This window comes from Corvus hawaiiensis, chromosome 4 (assembly GCF_020740725.1).
Source record: "Corvus hawaiiensis isolate bCorHaw1 chromosome 4, bCorHaw1.pri.cur, whole genome shotgun sequence".
NCBI lineage: Eukaryota > Metazoa > Chordata > Aves > Passeriformes > Corvidae > Corvus > Corvus hawaiiensis.
Window position 1 is genome coordinate 71,799,760 of NC_063216.1, and position 23,135 is coordinate 71,822,894.

A 23,135-nucleotide genomic window follows, 5' to 3' on the forward strand; every position below is an offset into this window, starting at 1 on the left:
GTTAACAACTCTATTGCAGAAGCCCATTTCTATGCGAAAAATGGGAGTAGCACCTTCAGTCTTAAAGCTCTCCTAGATTTTTGCCAAAAATGCATCAACGGAGAAAGATGAGAGCAGTGACACCACTTAGTAAAAACCACAGGGATAAAATTTCTGATAGTATGGAACTAAAGAGCTGCTACAGCAATCCCAAAGGCCCAAAACCTACCATGCACAATACAGGGAAATCTTCTGCAAGCTTGCATAGCTAATTTAGTAGAAACAAGGACTAAGAGTTTGATCCAGAGATCTGCTTGAGTCAACAGGGCCTTTTCCAATTATTTCAGTGGGCTTTGGATCCTATCCTAAGACAGCATGACCACCAAGAACAGCTGGGCAGGTGTGACCCTGTTATGCTTGGCCAAGGGAGCTATTTCCAGAGGCATCACTCACTGTGGCATGATGGATGGAACAGGGGAATGAAAAAGTCATTTTGGCCACCCTTTGGCAAAGTTCTCAGGCAGTTGTTTAAAGCTGTGTCCACCCATCATTGCAGAACAATTCCTGTAGGCTTGTGCTTCCTTTCCTAGCAATCAATAGGATGTAGGATGGTCAAGTGGGTGAGTGAAACAACCTTTCATGTCTGAAAATGTGAGTTCACATTCTGTTGCAGGTCTCATGATAGCGATACTGGTGTTCTCTGCCCAGTTCATAGTTCATTTATTCACGTCATCAGCACCAGATGCTGTCTCAGATACGTGACATCTCCCCCTGGGGACAGTAAGATATTGGCTTTTATACCAAATGTCACGGGAGTAGGTTGGCAGAGTTGTTTCATGCGGACTACAAGAGAATCTGGCTTCATGAAAGTTCTCATAACACTATCAGTGTGCTCTCTCAGCACCTTCAGCTTCTGCTATAGGGTGGGATTCATCTCACCCAACCTAGATTCTTATCCTGGCTGCATGTAAACTGCATAGAGGGGGTGCCTATCTTTCTCTTTCTGATAGAGAATTCTGGACAACCAGCTCAGATTTGATGCTCCTCTTCTAGACAGCTCATATAAAAAAAAATTAATTATATTAAATCAGTTAAATTAGTACTACTAGATAAGAATTTTCCAAGACACTTGTTCACCATATAATCGATTCTTCTGAGGTTGCCTTTGCTGCCATGAATGATAACTTGATAAAAATATATGTGTCAAGAAATGAAAGATAAAACAAAACAACAAAACAAACAAACAAACAAACAAACACCCCCAAACCCAACAGAAACAGAGTTGGAAGTACTAAGGGCATCTCTATGCAACTGCTGTATAAACTCTGTGGCACAAATCTTTTGAAGAATCAATAGTTACTTAAAGTTATTGAAATGCCTTCTGTGGGAGCTCAGTTTGACAATAATCACTCTGGACTAAGTCCTGATCCCAGGTGATTTACTAAGATGCCTTCTATTCCCTCACCTGTTATTTGTATCCAAATGTGGTCAGAAGGTGGTAAATTAAGGCTAATCTTTCTCAAATAAAAGCAAATACACACTAAATTAACACCACCACAGATATGCAAGCTTCTCTCCTTTTTTTGCTTGTCTTATTAAATTTGCAGCTTAGCAGAGTGCTGGATGTGTGGATCTCACACAATGCTGAGACATACAGTGTGACTGTGTTAACATTATGTGGGAAACACGGCCAAGATTTTCAAAGGCTGGTGCCAGAAGTTGGGCTCCTAAATAAACCTCTAATTTGCCAAACTGGATAGTGCTTCACACCATCCAGGGAACTCAGTAAGAGCTGCTGGATCTAACACCTATTAAAAATTGTGGCAATTATTTGGGAATCTAGCTATTAAGGTATGTAAACACATATCTTTTTCATTAATGATGCATCTGTAGTTCAGCAGTGCTGATGTCTACTGACAAACTAAAAAGAGAATGTTGCTCCCTGGGAACTTCAAAAGGGTTCCTATTTACAAGTGTGTTGAAAATCCCAGTTTAAAAGTGTCTTGTCACGTGTATCCTTAGACCCACTTAACACCGAGACTCAAGCACCCACAGGGTAGGTCAGATTATTCATACTGAGTGCAGTAGGTATCTCCTTGTTTTATAATGTCCAGGCTGGGAATCTTTATGCATTTCACAAGGAGAACTGACAACCATGCCAGCAAGTCACTCTTGTGAGCATTGGAAGTATCCAGCATGAAACATGAAAGAGTGAGAAATTTCTTAAAGCTCTCCCATATCAGGGAATTAGATGTCTTAGTCTGGGCTACCCTCCTTGAGGAGGTGTCCCTCATCCCAGGAACTCCTTGCTCCTTCCTGCTGAAGGTGTTTTATTTTTCAAAGGTAATTACATCTCATCTTAGCCAAAACTTGTAAGTGTAAAGTCTTCCAGGCTCCTAATAAGTTGCCTTATCACTGATTCATCAAGCAAAAAGCAGATAAAATGCAGGAACTACTTTCAATCTCTCACTTATGTGTTAAATGGGGACCTCCAACACAGCCAATGCACTGAACTTTGTAGAGTTTATAAAGAAATGCAAAAGCTGCATCCTGAGGGTTCAAGATCCACCACTGAGGACTGGTGCAAGCTGCCAAGATGCCCAGAAAGACTTTAAAAATGGGGTACTCATAGATTTATGATACTCTGTGGATTAGATGACAGCTGAGAGATGATTTTCAGGGCACAGGCACTTATGTGCCACTGGAGGTTCAACCATAAGCCATTCTGAAGGTGAAACTTGGGATCCTGAGAGGCCTAAATACTGTGTGGCTTCTTTTCTGTAGACTGATCAGAGCTGCACAATTAATTTTGTATTTGGACATACCTGCAAAAACCCTTAATGCTCCTCTACAAGTTGAGTGAGTCGTACCAGATGGACTGAACACTCAGTAGGGAGACTTTCATAGTAACCTTGCAGCTACTCAGTGAGCCTGGAAGAGGGCAGGGGTGAAGGGAACAAATCAGGTTTGTAGGAGACAAACAAACAGAGAAAATTTTAAATGTAAAATGAAAAATGCAAAACAGTGCACATTTAAACTCACTCTTTCCCTGCAATAAAAAGCACAAACAAAACAAACAAAAAATTTAAGTCCCCTATTATTTTATTTAATGGTTTGTATCCCTGCTTGTGCAGGATTTGTTTTTGTTTGTCTTGAGCACTTTGTATTGCTTTTCCATTTAACACACCTGTGTTTTTGATAGAAAAAGCTGAGAAAATTGAGCATTAATCTGAGGCTAACTGAGCTGAGACCAGCTGGGTGAGTGAACTTGACTTTGCAGGCAGCTGACCTCTGCCATGAGGAAAGGTGACAAGGTGTGCAGCATTTCGAAAGGCTGTTATGAACTGGAAGGTGATTCATGTAGGGGAGAACAGGTTGGTGAGTAACAGGAGGTGTAGGAGGCTTTCTGAGGAAAATAAACCCGTAAAGTGAAACATTTCACCTAATTAAGCAGCCCCATTTTACAGTAGGGAGATCAAAGGAGAAAGGAATTGGAGGAGAAAAGAATGCAGTCTGTCCCATAAAAGATAGGCAAAAGGGGAAGGTAAGTCTAAAAATAGAAGGGAAACCTGTGCGACCCTCAATGTTTATGAACAAGCTCATTAAAGCAGCAAAACTAACCAGAAGGGAGGACAGGGGAGGCATTTTGGCAGGCAGTATTTCTCTGTGGCACAGCCAAGTCCCAGTGGGATGGACACCACATCTTAATCAGCCTGCACACTGGATTACCAGAAGAAATAAAGGAAGGGGTTTCCCTGAAGGAAGGGAGAGAAAGCAATTGAGAGAGAAAAGGATGAAGAAGGATGAAGCTGAGTCAGGGGAGGTTTAAGTCGGATATCAGAAAAAGGTTCTTCATCCAGAGGGTGGCTGGGCACAGGTTCCCCAGAGAAGTGGTCAGAGCACCAAGCCTGACAGAGCTCACGAAGCATTTGGACAATACTCTCGGTACATGGTGGGACTCTTGTGTGTCCTGCATAGGGCCAGGAGTTAGACTCAATGATCCAGATGGGTCTCTTCCAACTCAGTCGATTCTGTGATTCTAAGATTCCATGATTACAGGAGAATCTGAGGGGTTGTAAAGTAACTTGTTTAATAAAAAGAAAACACAAAGAATTCAAGAGCCTAGGACTGTGTTCAGATCTGGAGCAGAAAGAGGTGAGACATTAAACTCTTCAAATGGACATGAGCAATGTGCTGGGCTGCTTCTTCTTGTAGCTAAGTGACTCAGGCTGCCAGATCCTTAATTTGCTCATTCAGAGCTTTGTTTTGATCTTTTCACATATCAGATCAATAAGATATGTACACCCATCAAAAACATTTGCTGTTGCCTTGGCTAGCATTTAACAGTCCTATATTCTGCAGTAGATCAGACGGAGTGTTAATCTGCAGGTTTAAACACTGTCATTCCTCTAAAAATCTTAATGACATTTATTCACCATCAGTGAAATGAGGATGACTCCCTTGTATCCCATCAGAATTTCTAAAGGGATTGAAGCACTATGACTTGCTGTGATACTGCAATGGTTACAGCTCAATAAATAAACTAGAAAAGGTTTCTTCCTCCTAATTCACTGAAAATCTTGCTCAAATGCCTTCTGTGATTACTGGGAGGGCATTACGAAAACTCTGCTTCAGAATGCAGAACTTCAAAGAAAGTTCTCCATGGTTTCCTTATTAATGGATAATTTCCCGAGTGAAACCCTAAGAGACTGGAAGAAAACTAAATTTTTATCTGGGGACAGCAGCAGATATACAAGTCCAATTTTTAAACAGCTAAAGCAGATAGAGCAAAAGCTCCCTTGGTTTTCAATTCATCCTTTGTGTTGGGGCTGCCTGCTTCATGCTTTTTTTCTGTCTCTTTTTATTTTCAGCTTCCACATGGAAATAGATTAGAAGCCTTGCCTCTGTTAAATTCCCGTTATTTCCACTTGCACTTTAATACCACTGAGAGAAGTTAAAGAGCTGTGTGTTCTGCAGTGTCAGTGCTGTGGAGTGTGCCAGAGGTCACTGTGTCCAGGGGTGTTTTGATCAAGACGGCAGAGGGCAGCCAGAGCCTGCCACAGCTCAGGGACATGAGCAGGCAAGGGCTGCTGCTGCCTGCTCCCCACTCAACATTGTGAAGGCATGATATCATGGTCTTGTTGGGAGTTTATCTCACACACAAATTGCCACAGGAAGCATTTTGTCAAAATTTCAAAATCAAAGTAGTCACAGTCTCTATAGTGAGCAGCTTTATTTACTTAAGAGATAAAGGCAGCAGAGCAGAAAGTTAAATTAGGGTATGCAGTCTCCTGCTTCTGTATAAATGCTGAAAGAAAGTCAATGTATCTCTCAAAGCCAACCACCAAAAGAAATGTATTTCCTAGAATAGACATTTTTATACTTTGCCAGTAACTTAAAATACAGGAAGTATAGAATCAGAGCAGTGTTGGCTATGCCAACTGTAGGCAACACTTACGAGGAGCTTAAATTTCAAAAATGTTCTGGTAACTTAGAAAAGGGTAGATTATCCCTCTTTGGCTTTGTTCTGAGCATTCCTGAACCACCTCACAGTGGGCAAGAAATGATGAAATTAATCTTTAAGGAAGAGCATTTCAGCATTCACACTACAGTGTTCTTCAAGGTTCGTGCTACTTCTTTTCCTTGCCTTTTACCACTGTACTGCTTTTCCAGATCCCACCCTAAAACTGATCATATCCAAGTTTGGCATAGCCCATCACAAGCCAAGAGCATGGCATAAATCTACTTATTTGGATACCCTACATTAAACTACTGAGCCTGAAGTATTTTTCAGTCCAGCTCCCTAAGAGAACAGATAAAAAGCTATGCAGCAATACGTTTACCTAATCTAGATAGCAAGTATTACAGACACCTTTCTTCTGACAATTTTCTTCAGTAAATCCACTTCCCTTCTCAGTCCTTTGTCAGACAAACTCCTACAGAAATCCACTGACCATGAAGGTTTGGAGAACTTTAAAGAAACTATTTTCTCACAGCAGTTACCAGGTGCTTAAAGTAAGCCTTGGAGAGGTAAGGGTTGGCTTATGGAAAACATTTGTTACTCTTTCAGCTTTCCAACCTTTAGAATACTTGCAACCATGGATATTCAAATCAATGCTAAAGATCAGCACTGACATGCTTCAGCATGGCATGTTTCCTTCCTTGTGAATCCCAGCTCAACCATGTGATGGCTAATACACTCAAAAATGCAATGAGCTTATGAGCTGTCTATCTGTGCAGAGTGTTCATCCTTATGGGGCACTCTGAGTTTTTCAAGAGAGTTATTTTAATCTCTTTAGATGCCATGGGACCAGCTATTGTTCTTGCTGGCACCATTTTTGTAGCTAAAATTAAATTCATCTGAACTTCCTTACCAGCTGCAGAGTTACATACAATTAAAAAAAAAAAAGCATCTTCTTTTTGGGTGCAGTATGTATTCTGCATGACAGAGAGACGCGTAAGCCTGCAATGCCTAAATTGCCCCAATAAGCTGTGACTTGCTCCATCAGGGCTGATATCCTGGGCAGGCCAAATCAGTCTCTGAGCTGTCCTGGCCTTTGGAGACAGAGCAGCTCTGAGGCTCATCCTCAGCTGAGAGAAGGGAATCAGCACTTGGGGCCTGACCTGCAGAACCCTGGGACCACCACGTTCAACAAACATCATGAGCTTGTTGAGTCCAATGGAAAGACGAAGAAAACACGGAGATACAGGGAAATGTGTGAAAAGATGGACTAAATTAACCAGATAATGTGGCTTGAGGCAAAGGTTACACCAGTGCTGAGGTCAGAGAAATAGTGCAGAAATGGCCAGATGGCTTCTAGGCCACATCTGATGTTGACAGCTCCCTGCTGGCTGCCTGATACTTGTTCATTGAATACCTGACCAAGAGACTGTAGAGCTATTCCAGATAAAATTGTTGCTTTTACATTCTACGTATAAAGAGTTGCTTAAAGTTGTGATGATGTTTTTAAAGTTGATGTATTTTTTGAAAATACCATTTCTTCCTTGCCTGTAATGTCAGCCTGTGCTTTTCCAAATACTGAGACAGAAGTGGGAAAAAACCTTCAATAATTTCTAAGTTTTCCTCCTTATTTTGGCCTTTTACAGTTGAGGTCTAAGAGACTGGGATTAAAAGTACTTCCAGATACAAAATTTCTCTTTTCTTCCTGTTACTTATTTTTTATCACATAAAATGTCCAGCAATTACCTCCTTATTTTACTTTAAACACAACACATGCACAAGCACACATAAGAGAACCAATGACAGTATCTCAATGATTTTAACAGACACGAAGACAACAAGAAATACAAATAAAAAACCTCATGATAACACTGTATAAAGAAATGCCTTTGGCTTTTTATGAAGTATTGATGCCTTAGAGGTGATTCCAACAGATAGAAATATAGCTGTACAGTAGGAGACCACAATATGAGAGACAATCAGGAACTAGTCTGGACACAATGTTATCTCAGAGACATGGAAAAATGTATATTTATATACCTACAAGGTAGGTAAGAAGTCTGGGCTGTCAACAGAAGGGAAAGAGTTGAGAGGATAATTTGAAACATCCTGAGCGGAAAATATAAATTACCAGCCCAGGGAGGGGTGTGAAGCATGATTGCTTTTGAGTAAAAATAGAGGTCTGTAATTAAGGAGACACTTACTGTGCCAGGCCTGGGGTAGGGGATGCGACCTTCGTACTGCACCCAGCGGTGATCCGCGCTCTCCTTGTGGGCGTAGGGCCCGTTGAACACGGCCCTGATCTCGGCCATGCTGTACACACACACTGCAGAGCCCTTAAACACGGAGCTGCAAGAGAAGATTCACTGATGTGCACGCTGCAAACACCTCCTTGGTGCTTCAGCCAGGGAATTAATGAATTACAGAGTCTGATGGGGTTTGGATCAATCCTACACCTGGCGGTTGATGCAAGTGCTGCTAAGCAACGATGTGTACAGGTCTGATAACTACAGATATTTAATGTCACTCTTGTTACAGTTTTAAACTTTGCTCAGTTAAAACCTGGATTGGCCTTTGGGATTACTTGATAGAGTGCAATTTTTTTCTAGTGGCTGACAGTTTCCAGCTATCATTTACTAGCTCTTTTGATTAGAATTTTATCCAAATGAAGGACATTGATTTACATTGTGTTCACATCTGGAAGTCCAAACATTAGTGGTATTATTGGTGAGGTCCCTGAGAATTAAAAATTCCATTGGAAAGACAACAAAACAAGACATAAAAATAAACACTTATTTTTTATTAATTTTTCCTTTTTTTAATGTATTTTTCTAAAAAAATCCAAAATATTTCAGTTTTCAAAAGAACACCATGCCAGGTTGCTGTGTAGCATGTACTTCAGTTACTTCACAAACCACTTCATTTATTGTGCAATATTTACTTCAATTTTAAGTATTTTCTGTGGTTATATATTCTAGGGAGCTACTGTGGTAACTGTTTCTGAATTAAGGAGTGCCTTGGCAATTCCTCATTGCACTCATACTGGTCAGCATTTGGCTAGCCATTATTTACACCTAATTCAAAGGTTTGGGAGACAAAAGAAAAGATTATTAATTTTCTTCCGACAATTCTATAGAGTATCTCACTATTGATCTGAAAGGTCATTAATTAATTAGTGCATCCCCTTGAGATAAAGTTGGGTTATTCTTTCATTAACTCTGGACTATAAAATCACTTAACTATCAGTTTAGAGAGTAATTTTGATATCAGGAAACAGCAGATGTCAAGGTGTTGCTTACAGAAATGAGGCTTCATGACAATAATTTGCCTAAAATAGCAATTACTGGTTGCTCAATAAATATGATAGAAATTTATAAATTCAACTGGATGAGGCTGAAATAATCTAGCATGTTGTTGATTGTTACATTTTCATTACTTTTTACAATCGTTTTCAAAAGCTAGGCACAGAAAGGTTTAGGGACATAATTCATTATTTCCAGTTCTGAAAAATATTGTCCTTAGTGACCACAGCCCTGACATGGATGCCTTTTTCCAGCAATTCCTAACTGCTCTGAATCAGGATCTAGTCTAGAAGACCTCAGTATATACAAAAGTGTAAAAGTCCTGAGTAAGATCTTCATCCTTTGTTTCCACAGGCAAACATGATCCTAACACATACCTTGTTGTAGTGAAGACTCCATACACAAGAGGGTTCCTCTCATCTCTTGTAGAAAGTAAGAATATATCTTCTGCAATGAGAAAAATATACTTGGTGTTTCTTTTTAGTTAAACATCCATGGACTATTTCTGCATTTATCATTTATAATTTGGAAATTTGTAAAATTATAACAAGGCTTTAGTTTTGTTTGAATTTTAATTTCTGCCACATGAATTTGTGCTAATATTCCGAAATGTGTTCATTCACAGATATTCTGGGTTTTATACAGAATCAGATTTTCACTTCCCAGCTTTTGGAGGGAAAGGGAAAAACACCATAATTCTGATCAGACCAGTATCAATTATCATCAGGGACTTCTGATAAAAGTCAGAGGCATTACTAGCCCTGTTTGGAAGAGGAGTAGAATCAGAACAAGACACAATGCTTCTACAAACCAGACAGGAAAAAAAAACCAACAAAAGCAGGCATTACTAATGTTAAAATAGACCATTAAAAATAAATCAACTTACGCAGCTCATCGAAATGTGTGTCTGCCCCTTCAGGACCAGGTATGGAACACACAAGCCTGGCTTTCAGAAAAGTTGTCCACTTGTTTATTAGGCTTCTTTGCCCTCCCATATCATTCTAACAAAAATAAAATCAAATACTTGAATATTAAACAAATAAGAGCTTTAAAATGTAACAGCACAGTATGGACTGTGCTTCTTCTGTCTGATTCGACAGTTTGCTCTTACCACAAACATCAAAATATTTTTCATTTTCTTTTTCCTAAGAGAGTGTAGGACACTTTCTCTTAGTAGCTTCTGTAGTCACTTATCTGCTCCGAGAGTGGGCGACTCAAATTTCCTAATTATACCCAAATCTGATTGCAAAGTTCCTTCACCACCTTTTTAACTGGAATGCTGTGTGAAAACATGGATATATCACATGATTTCTTGCTCTTTGTGAGGCTATTTTTTACAATCAGTTGTTCTTCAAAATTCTTTACAAACCAAATAATAGAACAGAACATTTTGGATAGATTTCTCAAAAAAAACCCCTATATTCATCAGCAGCTTACAATGTAAATACTGCACTTTGTGTACATAGTACAGATCAAAAGGCATTCCAGGCAAAACCAGTTATATTATTTTAATAATTGTCATTATGGAAATATCAGTCTATACTCCAACAACAGGGGTTTTTTTTTTTTTTTCCATTTCTTTTACTATGGGTTTCCAAAACATAAGCATACTTGCCCAAGTTTCCTTTAGTCACTGGAGAAAGAAAAAATCCATGAAGGGTAACTTGAAATTGGAATTATCTTTCTGAAGGGTAAGTGTCCTTCTACTGACTTGGATCAGTAGATAGGAATGGATGGTAGATGATTTAAGTTTTAAGAAGCCAAACTAGGAGTTTGCTCATGTACTTCTTCCAGTGACTACATGAAGGATCCTGCTGGTTCCAAACAGCAGAACTATTTAGGTTCTGCAGAGTTATTTAGGCCCCAAAATTCTTCATCCTCAAAATGGTAAGGGCAATGATATACCAGCAGGAACCAAGAATTGAAACACTTAAAAGAAATGTTATCACCAGCAGTAGTCTCCCAGCTGTAGGTTCTGAATTAGCCCACGAAGGTGCCTGTGCCTTTCAGTTATAAACTCTGAAGCTTAGGGGATCTGTGCTGTATGTTTAAGGACCTCAAATTCAGCCATAAATATTCAGCCCCCTCAGGTTCATTTGGAGAAATCACTGTTTTGTTAATTCAGTTTGCAATCTGAAGGTACAGAACCAGCCTCAGTAGGAAACATCGGGTGGTGGAAATTACATGTCATCACCACAGACTGTGTTTGGCCCTTCAGGGCTGTATCATACATACTACAGGCATTCAGAAAGTTGGCTTTAAGTGCTGAAATCACTTCAGAAGGACTAACACTTCTCTTGTAATGCACTCTAACTGCTTTTCCTTTTCATGTACCTGCTACTTTCAAATAGATTAGCTCAGTTGGAAATGATTCCTGTTAATATAAGGCCTTTGGAACTCCTGCTCTTACAAGAATTGCTGCCTCCTCTCTTGATTTCCTGAGGTTCTGCCAAGCCTGAAGCTTTGCATCTACCCAGCAGATTTATTACAAAGGTGTCAAAATTAGCAGCCTGAAGCCAATAGCCAAAAAAACCTCTGCATGTGTGTGTTCTGTTCAAAGGAGGAGCAAACAAACTTTGCGGTGCAGTTAAAACCAAACAATTAAAAAGATGGAACAAAGAATCTTAAAAAGCAAGGAGTGTAAAGCTTTTTCTTCCTCTGGCAATTGGGACTAGCTAAGAAAATCTCACATTGCAGGGCTTCCACTTTGATTTCTGGTGGATGCAATGCAGCGTCACAGGAGATGAGCTGTCGAACTACCTGACAAGGACCAGCAAATAGGAAGAAAGCATGGAGCAAGTGATGGGGCTGGAATGGAAAAACGATCCTTGTCTAGGTCCTACTCCTGTCACTACAGGCATTCAGCTTCTGCAAGAGATGGAAGATATGTACTTGTGTTTTACCAACCTTAAGTTGTGATCCCACATAGCACTCTCACAAATGCTTATTTTAAATGTATCAGTAGTTCCAGTGAGTTAGAGCATTATGAACCAAAAAACACTGTGCTCAAAGAAAGCAATCCTAGCAAGTGCTGTGTGCTGTAAAGTATAAAATTCCACTGGATTTAAGATGTATCCATATTTCCTTGCTCTCAAGCCAGGACATGACGTTAACCATGTTATTTGAATTTAAGAGACATTAGAACAGGCATTCACTCGGTGTGTTCTACATATCCAAAAGCTGCTGAAGTAACACTGTACAGTTTATAATGGAGCTGGGGGGATTCAGTGACCAGTCAGCATTCCAAGAGCTACCAAGTCCTTCTGAAGCCAGAGAGTGACAAATTTATGGTGCAGATAGACTGAAAAGACCTTTCACTGATTTAGACAGTTGCACATACAATATGCTGACATATCCTTCAACATGCTTCTTCCTACTGCCATGGCTGAGCGAAATAAAAAGCACATTTTACTAGGAAGATATTTTTGTTTGTCGTTTTGGGACTTTTGGGGGATTTTTGTGATGAATAGCCATATAGTACTCTTCAATTCTATAAGTCATCTCTGATTAAAACAATGTCTTGTCTTTCCTACAATGTGCCCACGATTCATTGAGATTGACTGAGAAAGTGCAGAAACAAACAAAGGCCATGATGATTTTATCTACACACAGAATTAGTTCAGCTCAGACCAAGGAGGTTTAGAAACTATAAATAGTACAGGCATGTCTTTGCTCCTGGAGTCTCAAGTAGTACTATCTTACTAATTTCTGTAAATGTCTATTTTTTTAAGAAAGAGCACTCCTCCCTTCCTCATACTATTTTTTGGTGCATATTAGGTCAGTCTTTGACCCATCTTGAGGCTTCAGGTGCTGAAGAACATGCAGTTGCTCTCCTTTCCTTCAGACCATGTTGACGTGGACTCATTCACTTTGCCATCTCCACTCTGGTGTAGATTCCTTGGACCTTCATCATTCCTGATTATTGGCCTCTGAGAGGCTGCCCAAAGGAAATACTGGCCCAAGTTATTTTTGAGACTGGGCTGCTACAGAAAGAAGACAGCCTCTTTTGTCAAAGAGATTATTTAATAGTCTCAGTCTGGAATGAATTACTGATGTGCTCCAATATTTTGAACTGTTTGTAGGGCAAGACATAAATACAATAGGATGTACAGGCTGGGTAGTCAGTGGATTAGAAGAAATGCATGGAAGAATGAAAATCACCACAGCAAAGTCCAGTTAGTGCACAGGTGAACAGAAATAAGGATTAAACACAAAGTCACAGAATCCTAAGAAGCCCATTGAGCTGATTTAGCAAAGGTTTGCCTCAAGCCAGTTTAAGTAATTAACTGGATGTACTGAAATTATTTTTGTCAAGAGATATGGTCTGAATACAAAGAACTCTAAATATTTCAGGGAGATTGGACAAGGAGACAAGATAAATTTGAGTGCTGAGAGAAGGGGAAGGCAGCATGAGCAAGCCTTTCATACCAAAAATATGGCTAATCTTGTAACAGCCAACCAGCCTCAAGTATCTGAAATCTTATCTCCCAAAATATCACTTCTAAGCACACTGGATTAGCTGTGTTTACTATAAACTTTGTTACTGGACAGATGAAGGCACTTAGGACTGCATATTTCATTTTGAATATAAATAACTCTTTAATTAGCACTTACTGCTTTGTAATCTCACAAGCTGTAACAAATACCAACACTTCTGCCTGAAATACCTTCTTTTTAACAGGAAGAAGTGCCTGTAAAATCTTGGTTACTTGTGTTTGCCTGAGCTAGAAATGTAGATAATTGCCAACTAGAAGGGGGGCTGTTCAATCTGTCACCTGTTGAGGAAATATTATCCCAAAATATCACAAAGATTTAAAACCAGAAATTACTTAGATAAATGGGGAAGTAATCCAATATGACTTTAATAAATCAGGCAGACTCTTATTTACAGAAATCCGAAAATTTAATCCCTTTTGAATGAGGTGGTTGCAAAAAACAATTTGTTGGAGTGAGAAATCAGGCTTCTACCAAATTACATTAAGAATTCAAATATTGGATGTCCCACTTCAGTGAGAATAGGTAATTGTATGGCTTTCTGACATACAGGAAGAATGCTGTTTAAATGCACAGAGTAAATTTTGTGAAGTAATTTAAGGTCATATCATACACCTCTCCTGGGAGACTTCCATGGAAGTTTCAGTTTTCTGATCTGCAATTTATGTGCAATTAAGCAAAACAATGTACTTTTCTAACCATCTAGCTAAATATAAGCTAATATGAAAATAAAAGCCATCAGAAAAAATACTGCTCTATGATCAAGTGATTTAAAAATCAACTTACATTAAAAGCTTTGTTGTATCTATTTTCTATTCTATTGTGTCTTATATACTATATAAATGTAGCTTCATTAAAATGAACAAATGTTAGTCTTGGAATCCAGTAGGCATGAAAACAGATGGCAATGAAGCTAAAGAACATCTGCATCTTTAGGGATTTTAAATCTCTTATTTGCTTGTAAGTAACAGTGACAAATTGAACATTAAAACAAAAAGTGCAGTTATCTGAAAAATCAGTCTACATCAAAGATGTCAAACAGTGTGATTCATAAAACTTTAAAGACAGTAATTATTCTGAACAGCCTCTTAAAGGGAAAAAAAAAAAAAAGGGCAAGAAAAAGAAAAAAGACAATGAGTGGAATTTCTAGAAGCAGGTTATTAATTACAGCCAGTGGCAAGATGTGCAAAAGGACTATCCAAAGAGAATTCCTAGCCTGAATAAAAGGAAATGTTGGAGAACAGAGAGGAAAAGTGCTGAAACTGCAAAAGGCCCTGAAGCCCTTCTCTTATTGAAGCCTAACTATGTGACAAAGCTACCAGAAACAAATGGCATCCCCTGCAGCAAAGCTTTATACTATGGAGAGAAAAAAACTCAGCCTTGTAGCTGACTTTATAAATAGAGAAATAGACTACAGTCTCCTTTCAACTTCTGTCTTCAGGTTCACAGTTCTTTTGTAAATTTTTTTTTTACTTTGCATATTCTGTCCCCACTCAACTCTGTCAGGTGCCAACCTACCACAGGAAAGTTAAATTTGCTCCTTCAGGAATTCAGGTGCAAAATTCCTTGTCCAAACCATACTGATGTAGATGAAAGAATCCTCCTCTGATTTCATCAGGCTATGGGTTACATCCAAAACCGTCAAGCTACACGTGAAGTGTTACTTGAGAGAGAACAAAAGCACACTTGCAATATAAGCAAGAGAAAGAAGGCACATGAGACTTTAGAACTTCAACTGCTCTCCGATGGATACATTGAGTACACTTGGGGAATTTACTTCTCCTCTGTGTCTGCAGTTCCAATCTGCCAACGAGGTGGTGACTCTGTTCAGTTCCTGCTCCTCAAACAGGTTTGTTTTTATTTCATTCAGAAAGACAATGTACTCACACTGAGCATGCATAACTGTTTAGCTCACTATGGAAAATGTTGATTTTTATTTTGGAAAGTATTTAAACATCACACCCAGAAGTTTCTACCAAATTATATCTTTGGATGGGATCCAGACTGGAAAATCTAACTACACAGCAAAGAAAAATTCTGGACTGTTATCAAACATACCATGAAAAAATCCCCAAAATCCAGAAACTAATAGGCTCAGGTAAAGACAAGGAGATGTGGTTTGGGACAAATGAAAGAATAAAATTTAGCACCATTTTACCTTAAGGCCAAACATCAATCCTGCTAAGACTATCTCCAACAGGTGTGCTAGTATTAGGAATATTCCCCCAAACTGTTCAAACCAGATGAACTCTGCTATATCCACCTGTTCATTCCAGTTTCAGTAAAAACCTGAAGTTACCAAAGACTTATGGCTGAACTAATAAAATATGTTATGGGACTCTCAGGAAAATCTACTTAAAATTTTGAGTATAAACTGTCCATGGCTTATTCCAGTGTGTTTGACTTGCCTTTACCTGTCTCTCATCTAAATTTTCTTATCTACATAATATAAATTATATGAGATACATACATAGGAAGGATATAAAAAGACAGAGAACAAAACCTTCAGGTCATGAAAGGCAGCATTCTTGATAATGAAGCTACAGGCAAGTCAAGTAATTAGATGGATCATGCACTTAACGTCAAACAGGAGAACAAAATTTATATGACTTGAACAGATTGAGAGCTCTGTGAAACTGGAGCAGTGTGAGACCCAGCACTGGGATAAATCGTCTTCTTTCTGAACAAATAGGCTTGAATTTGCCATTCAGAATTTCACATTCTTCAAATCAGAATGTCTTGAATTTCAGATTCCAGGGACCCAGTAGAGCAGAGCTCCCTTTACAGACAGTGGAAAATACGTCCTTCAGAGAGTGATCTGGGCTGAAGATGGAAGGAGTCTTCTTCCAAAAACTAGTCATCTGCCTTTACTGAAGGAAGGGAATGCCTGATAATTAGTTTCCTCACTTGGATATATACAAGTACCTGAAGTCAGTAGCATGACATATTGTGACCACAGCATTGATAACCACAGGTTGAGAGCTGGGAAGGGCATGAGACCAAAGAACAAAGGTAGGTCATCACCTTAGAGAGTCCTTTAGAATTTGGAATCCTGAAACATCTGCATTTACAACAGTGTACTTGATCAACAATAGCAAAACTGCAAACCATGGCACATTTTTATAGTAAATGTACTGACGGGGGAAAAAAAGACAGGAAGATAATTTAATCACATGAGGAAACTTCCAAATCAAAAAGTCATTATTCGCCACTCTTACAGATATTTGAACATCTGAGTCAAAGCACTCACAAGTCAGGAACTTTGGATTAGCCATAGGAACTTCACTCCAATTAACTCTGCAGGTTTACACTTCTGAGCCAGGGTGTACTGACAGTGTCTTATGCAATGAGTATCTCTGGCAACTAGAATGACTTCCAGAGTTTGCTTCAGAGGTTGTGCAGCTGCATTTCCATAGTCCGGTGTTTAAAGATCTGTGTTGACACTGCAACTTCTTTTTCACTTTCCCTGAGGCTCAGTAAAGTTCAGTCACACCTCTTTACACATAAGCATATCTTACATATTTTTGCTTCATCTGTAAATCATGATTTTCCCCCTCAAAATACCAATTATTGAAACACACCCATGAGGGACAGAAATGTACAAAACTTCCTATACTTATATAACCCTTGCCAATGAGGAAAGTTGGACCAAAAGACCTGACAAATCCTGATGTTACATCTCTTAATCCATCACAGTTAGAAGCAGATACTCTATGGAATTGGCTTGTCTCCAACACATCAGCCCTTAAAAATGAAATCATCATGATGAGCATCTGCTTTTATACATAATTTGAAAACTTCCAAATGGCACATAATATGCAAATATCAAATTTCGAAGTCCAAGAGGAGTCGCCTGCTGAAAGACTCACAGCTGCAGAGACAGTCAGTGGGCAGATGAGGGCCATTGTTCTTCTAGGGATAACCTTTTCAGAGGGCTTTTAATCATTATCATGGAGAAATCAAGGAAAAAAAGTATTTGCCATGGTTGACATTGTGGCTAGGTAATATTATAGTGACAAAGGAGGTATGTAAGCATGTTACACACAGTAAGTTAAACCTTGTCTGGAATGAGTTGCCTCCAGAACTGGAAGCAGGATAGCTGCACGACCATGGCTCTGAGCCCAGACTAATTAGCCCTGCTGAGAACATGTTAACATGGCTATTTGGCTTCCGGGACCCAGCTAGTGTGGCTAAACGGGAAAGCAGGACACTGCCAGGACAGCTCCAACAGCTTTGGAGAGAGATCAATTATCTACACAATATAGAAATACCAATAATGATAATGGGCCAGTTATCCCTAGTCACAGCAAAGGCATGGCTAGACTATTTCCAGGACAAGAAAAACACCTCTTAACTTTTACATTCAAGCAGCCCCATGGCAAAGCCCACCGGAGACTCTGGACTTGCAGCCGCGGAGGAATAGCTCCCTCCTGCCATTCTGGGAATACAAATCGCTTAAAGCACCAGACAGGAGGCAAGGTCATAGCCTTGAACTCTGCTGATGTTCATGGCTTTGGAAATAAATTACATTACCCAAAGGTGGAATGCAGGGTGTGTCCAGGGCTCTCGACTCAAGAGCTCTTAAAATGATTACATTCCAGTGTGCTTAGAAAGTACAGTTTAACCAAGAGGGCTGTGCCTAATTGCAGTATTCTTTTCCCCAGGTACAGCTTGGTATATATAGGGGTGGAATGGTATTCAAAAAAGAAAAAAAAAAAGGAAAAAAAGACAAAGAGCTCGCTTGTTCCCACTAGAACAAAAGCTGCTTCTGGATACCGAACACTTTGGGAAATATGGGAAAACATCAGGGGCTGAAGTCTGATTTCTTGGCAGTTGAGGTCTCAGAAACCAGGCTCTAAGACTGCATGCTATAACTTTTGCAATACATCACCCAAACCATTAAAGAGAAGCTTGTAACACAGCAAATGCAAACCACTGTAATAATAAACAGGATTTTCATATTGCAGCAGAGAGACTACTGCTTTTGGCTAATTTCCACTCCATTCCAATAGGATGAGGTTGTAACTATGAAAAGATGTGTTTCTATATAGATAACACACAAACAAAAGCTCCAGCAACTTTCTTCCCTCTTCAAAACCTTTTCTGTGACTCCTCCAGGTTAGATTTTTACTTCTCACTTTATTTGAGAGGGGAAAATAGGAGGGAAAATTGGATCTTTTCTAGGGCTATACTTGTACATATATGAGGTTGCCGATAAATAGAATTACAATTCTGCCATCATTTAGTGGTGGATATGTACAAAAATGTAGCTGACTTGTTACTGGACTGCACAGGGCACAGTGCATGGATGCTGCAATTGTATTTTTTTTCCAAAATCTTGCTTAATGTGTAATTACTGTGTCCTGTCTTTACCTGATGCAAAGCAGTTCAGCATTGTGGGCTTGAAGACAGTGTAGCTGTAAAAGCTTAGGCCTGCATTTCTAGAAGTAGAAATAAATGGATCCATGACCTTAAGAAGTTAAGGTTTGCATGATCATTTAATATACGTGTGTAACTGAATGAATTTTAAAAAAGAAATAAACTTTGCCAGCTAATCTTCAATAGTAGTTTTTCTTTTTGGTTATGCCCTTACATGAAAAGAAAGCAAATAACCCCAAACATTGCAATTTATGTAAGTATGAACATACCATAAGTAATATCAGGTATTGCAGACAGGGCAATGATACTTTTTCTGCCTCACTCAAACCAAAACCAGGAAATGCCATTTGCCATGATAAATGACACAACTGGTTCTGAAAGTGACTGTTGAAAGCACTTCCTCCCCAGTGCCAGTGATATCCCTCAGTGACACAGAGCAGATGACGTAAACCCAAATGAGTGGTGTGCAGAGCTGCAGCGTCTGCGTTCTTGCACCACAGGCTGCAGGACACTGGGCACGAATGGTCTGGTGAACAGGACAAGTGACAGCTGTTTGACTCTGGGCAAAGAGCTGTGCCAGCAGGAGCACTGCAGTCTTCTGGGTCTGAAAGTAGCTGGGAAAGGGGAATGCTTTCCAGAGAAGATTTTCCCTAAGGGAGAGGATCACTGAGAGACCATATTGTTGAACCCTTGAAAATTAGCCAAATAGGCTGCATTGACTAAGCTTCTTATTAAAAACAAAACCTATTCTAATTTCAGCATGTGTTTCTGGCATTAATGGACATGAGCCCTAAGGCACTGTGAGGTAGGGAGCAATTGAGTTCTAGTAGGAAAAAACTGTGTTTACACCAAGCAAATTATTTCAGAAGTTGCTGAGCTCCTCCCATTCACTGTTATTCTCTGCTAAACAGGGAAAGGGGGCAAAGGCTTAACTTTGTGCAGTACAGGTCCCATTAATGAGACAGTGCAAGTAGAAATTATCAGGTGTTGCAATCAAAGGCATTGTTCCCGTGTCAGAGACAATTAAGCACAGCAGATGTTTCATACCACAGCACAGATACAAAATATTTCAGTCCATAAACAGACAAGGCTATTTGCAGATTTTAATTTGTATTAAATACTCATAATAGTTCTATATTTATTATAATAATTAGCAGTATTTTTTTAATTTGTTGATAATTAAGACAAATATAAAAAACCCCAAGAGTCTGGATTATCAAAATAATTCTGCAACCAGTGGGAAGTGCTCAGTAAATAAAGAAGACAGTGCAGAACTATTAATAATAATCACTGTGCTTATCGGTTTTCATTGTTTTGCTTTGACTACTAAAAATAAAATTCATGACATTTTTCCTGTTAACATGATTACTCTACGATTTCATTCTCATTTGAGGTATGATTATACACAGTCATTAGGATTTCCTTACAATACACTTGCTTTTATTATGATAGCTTATCTCCTTTTTTCTCTAGGTAAAGGATGCTGGGGATGTGTAGCCAATATATCTTAGTTTACTATACTCTCTCATGTGCCTTGGCTTGAAAATGTTGTCTATCAATTTCTCCTAATGCATTAAGTGCTTTCTCATAATCAGCAAATGCCATGTCTAGCAGCAAATCATGTATGTTTGCATTTCCATTCTGCCATTAATCACACTGCTGTGAAATACCCAACTAAAGATTATCCATTCTTTCGTCTAGCTAAAAACCTACTAGAGAACTGATTTATGGATGAATGTTTTGTTTTCTTAACACTTTAGGTCAAGGACAGAAGTGTGAAATGGCTGTGGCCACTGAAATCTCAGTTGGAGCTGGGCGTTAGCTGGACTGCAGAGCAGTTGTAGATTTACACATCCATACACTTGTCACTCTTTGTTTTTCAGAGTGTGGCCACAGCTAAATGAGCGCTCTTCTCCCACACACATCTTATTTCAGAACACAAATGCTTTTGTTCATTTACTAATTTTCAAGTTTCTCGAGAACATAATTTTCACTGCCAGCAGAGTCACACTGCCCAGAAAATGGAAGTCAGATAAAGCTTATGAACAAAAGATCATAGAAATGTACCTACTTGTGTGACTGCTGTGGTGTTGCTGATACCTAAAAGAACATTTGCTCAAAGCTTATGTTTACTATGTTACTAATATGAAGGCAGCTTTCAAATTCCATTTTCCTGACTTTTACCAGCGATTCCTGAGGATCTCAGGACAGGGCAGAAGCACTTATACTGACTGCTTCTGTTCCTACAGAAGACAGGAATAGAATGTCCTAGGGGACAGGGGAGTGGACAGAGAGTGTGTTTGACACAAAAGTCTACAGACACTTCTGCCACTGTGGCTAGAGACCTCAGTAAATCCATCAGGCTGTTAAACAGCAAACTACACTGACTGCTGTCTTCATGTGCAGGAACTGTTTTTTCTTTTCATTACCTTTTGAGGAGGCTTCTGCCCTTGACAAAGATGCTTCTCCAAGAAGAGCACAGTTCATATAAGCCCAAGTCTGTATATACCATCAGGGCACAAACCTTCCACAGGGGGCAAACCCAAGCATAATGAAGGAGAAAGTGAAGGAGCAATCATTTAAAGGAGGTCAGGCACCAGCCAAATGAACTTTTTACACTGCAGCAGACCCGGGGTCTGGTTCCTCCTGGTCAATGGGTCAAGGATTGCTCTTCTTCCCAAGGGAGGAAACCTCCAGGCAGATGTGGATGTAACTCAGAAACTGTATACTTTCTTAGCCTCCCTTCACCCCAGCTGGTTATCAGGAATGTGCAGAAACAAATGACTGACCCCAGCTCTCAGTAATGCCCAGGAATGATGTACAGAACCAGGCTGAAGGGATGGGTTTGCATATCCACACATTCAGAGGGTGCTTTCCATAAAACTCCGAATACCTTGCCACTGTGTACACTTTGACACATCAGTCCTTATTGAAAGCTCATGAAACAAAGCAGGACATCATTGCATTTCTGAAGGTCAATACTTCATCTTTTGGATACAGCATTATAATTTATAAACATAGTACCTTTTTCAAAATAGGTACACAGTCAATATCAAGTTTATGTTTTCTACAAGTAAATTTCAGATGGCGTTACTACTCTGTGTCCAGAAAAATTAATATGTAGGCTCATTTGGGTAACAAAGTGGAAAACACAGTTCTCACAGAAATAAACCAAACTTGTTTAGTTTCTATATTTAAATAAAATAAAAAGATACAGTCCTCACCTTACAAACTCTCCCAACTCTGGAAAGGATTGTCTTGTCAGATGTGCCACTATCTTGTGATATTTCTCGAAAAAAGAAGTAGATTTTATCATCATCTGGGTTGTAGGTATCTGGGATAGGAAAAGTTCCAATGAATTTTGCTCCTAGAAAGTAAAAAAAAAAAAAAAAAAAAGGGGGGTTAAAAATCTGAAGAAAAGCCTTAGAGCTTGCTTTTAAATCTCTGCATTTATGTTGCATCTTCCAGTGAAATGAAAATATCATTATATAGACACGTAGTAGCAAGTTTCTTACTAACTCCAAGTGAAAACCACCATGAAGTCTGAAGTATTTACTCTTAGGCTGATGTTTTTGTGTATATATAGATATATAGATATATATATATATATATACTTTCAAAAGTATGCAGCACTGGTTATCATTCTCTGTCTGAAAATAGAGTAACTCTCAGTACAAAGTATAGCCTACATGAATCTACCTTACTGCTCTTGCCACCAAAATGAAGCTAAGTAGATTTTCTGAAATCACCTGGTAGAATTTAAATCAATTACTCATTGCAGAAGTTATGAATACAGAAACACACTACTGTTTACTAGAGAGAGCTTGCAAAGGAATGTTTCCCATGTATCTCTGATACAGCAACCTGACTACATCTACCAAATCCAACACAGTGCCACGCTGGGATTCCCCAGTTAGCACAGCAACTCCAAAACTGGCTGGTCAGTCTTACGGACACAGTTCCCTGTGCTTGAAAACAAACTGGCTATAACAGTGTAATAGTTTGTTTGGGTTATTTAAATCTGCTTTTGCAAGAAATGCCTTGACTTGCCATGCTGGGCCATTATATTATTCCTGGTCTCTTCCAAGGCAAGCTTGGGTATCTGCCTGCATCTTTCAGGCATGCTTACTGGGCCAAGATATTCTTCACTGTCTTCCCAAGCTCCCTCATCCATGGTCTCTAATCCTGCTCTACCTGCTCACTAGTTGAGGGCTTTTGTTTCCAGTGTTGGGATTTTTTGGTTTTTTGCCTTTAAATTTTGCACTAAAATCAGAAATTGAAGCAATCCAAGGGTCCCTGATTGGAGAAGAGCAGGCAACAACACTGCCTTGCACAAGTGAACCAGCTACTTGGGCAGTGATTTTTGAGACATTCCCCAGTGTGCTACAATAGATGAGCTCTTCTGAGGGCACTTGGATCAATGATGTTTTTCTTTAAACAGAAGTGGCTATACAAATATAGTGCAAAGAGACCCTTGACTCTAAAATACATTCTTTCAGCAATAAAATACACAGTCTTTG

The 23,135-nt window shown here is 39.2% G+C and overlaps 1 protein-coding gene across 1 annotated transcript in view; it reads right to left on the minus strand.

Moving 5' to 3' along the window:
- The window catches only part of SEMA3D (semaphorin 3D), a 130,989-nt gene that overhangs the window by 25,242 nt on the left and 82,612 nt on the right, over positions 1-23,135 (minus strand). The window contains exons 8-11 of the mRNA XM_048301099.1: positions 21,840-21,982; positions 9,629-9,743; positions 9,120-9,189; positions 7,645-7,789 (exon numbers count right to left, since the gene is read on the minus strand). Of these exons, the coding sequence (XP_048157056.1) occupies positions 7,645-7,789; positions 9,120-9,189; positions 9,629-9,743; positions 21,840-21,982 (473 nt within the window). The remainder of the gene's footprint in view (positions 1-7,644; positions 7,790-9,119; positions 9,190-9,628; positions 9,744-21,839; positions 21,983-23,135) is intronic.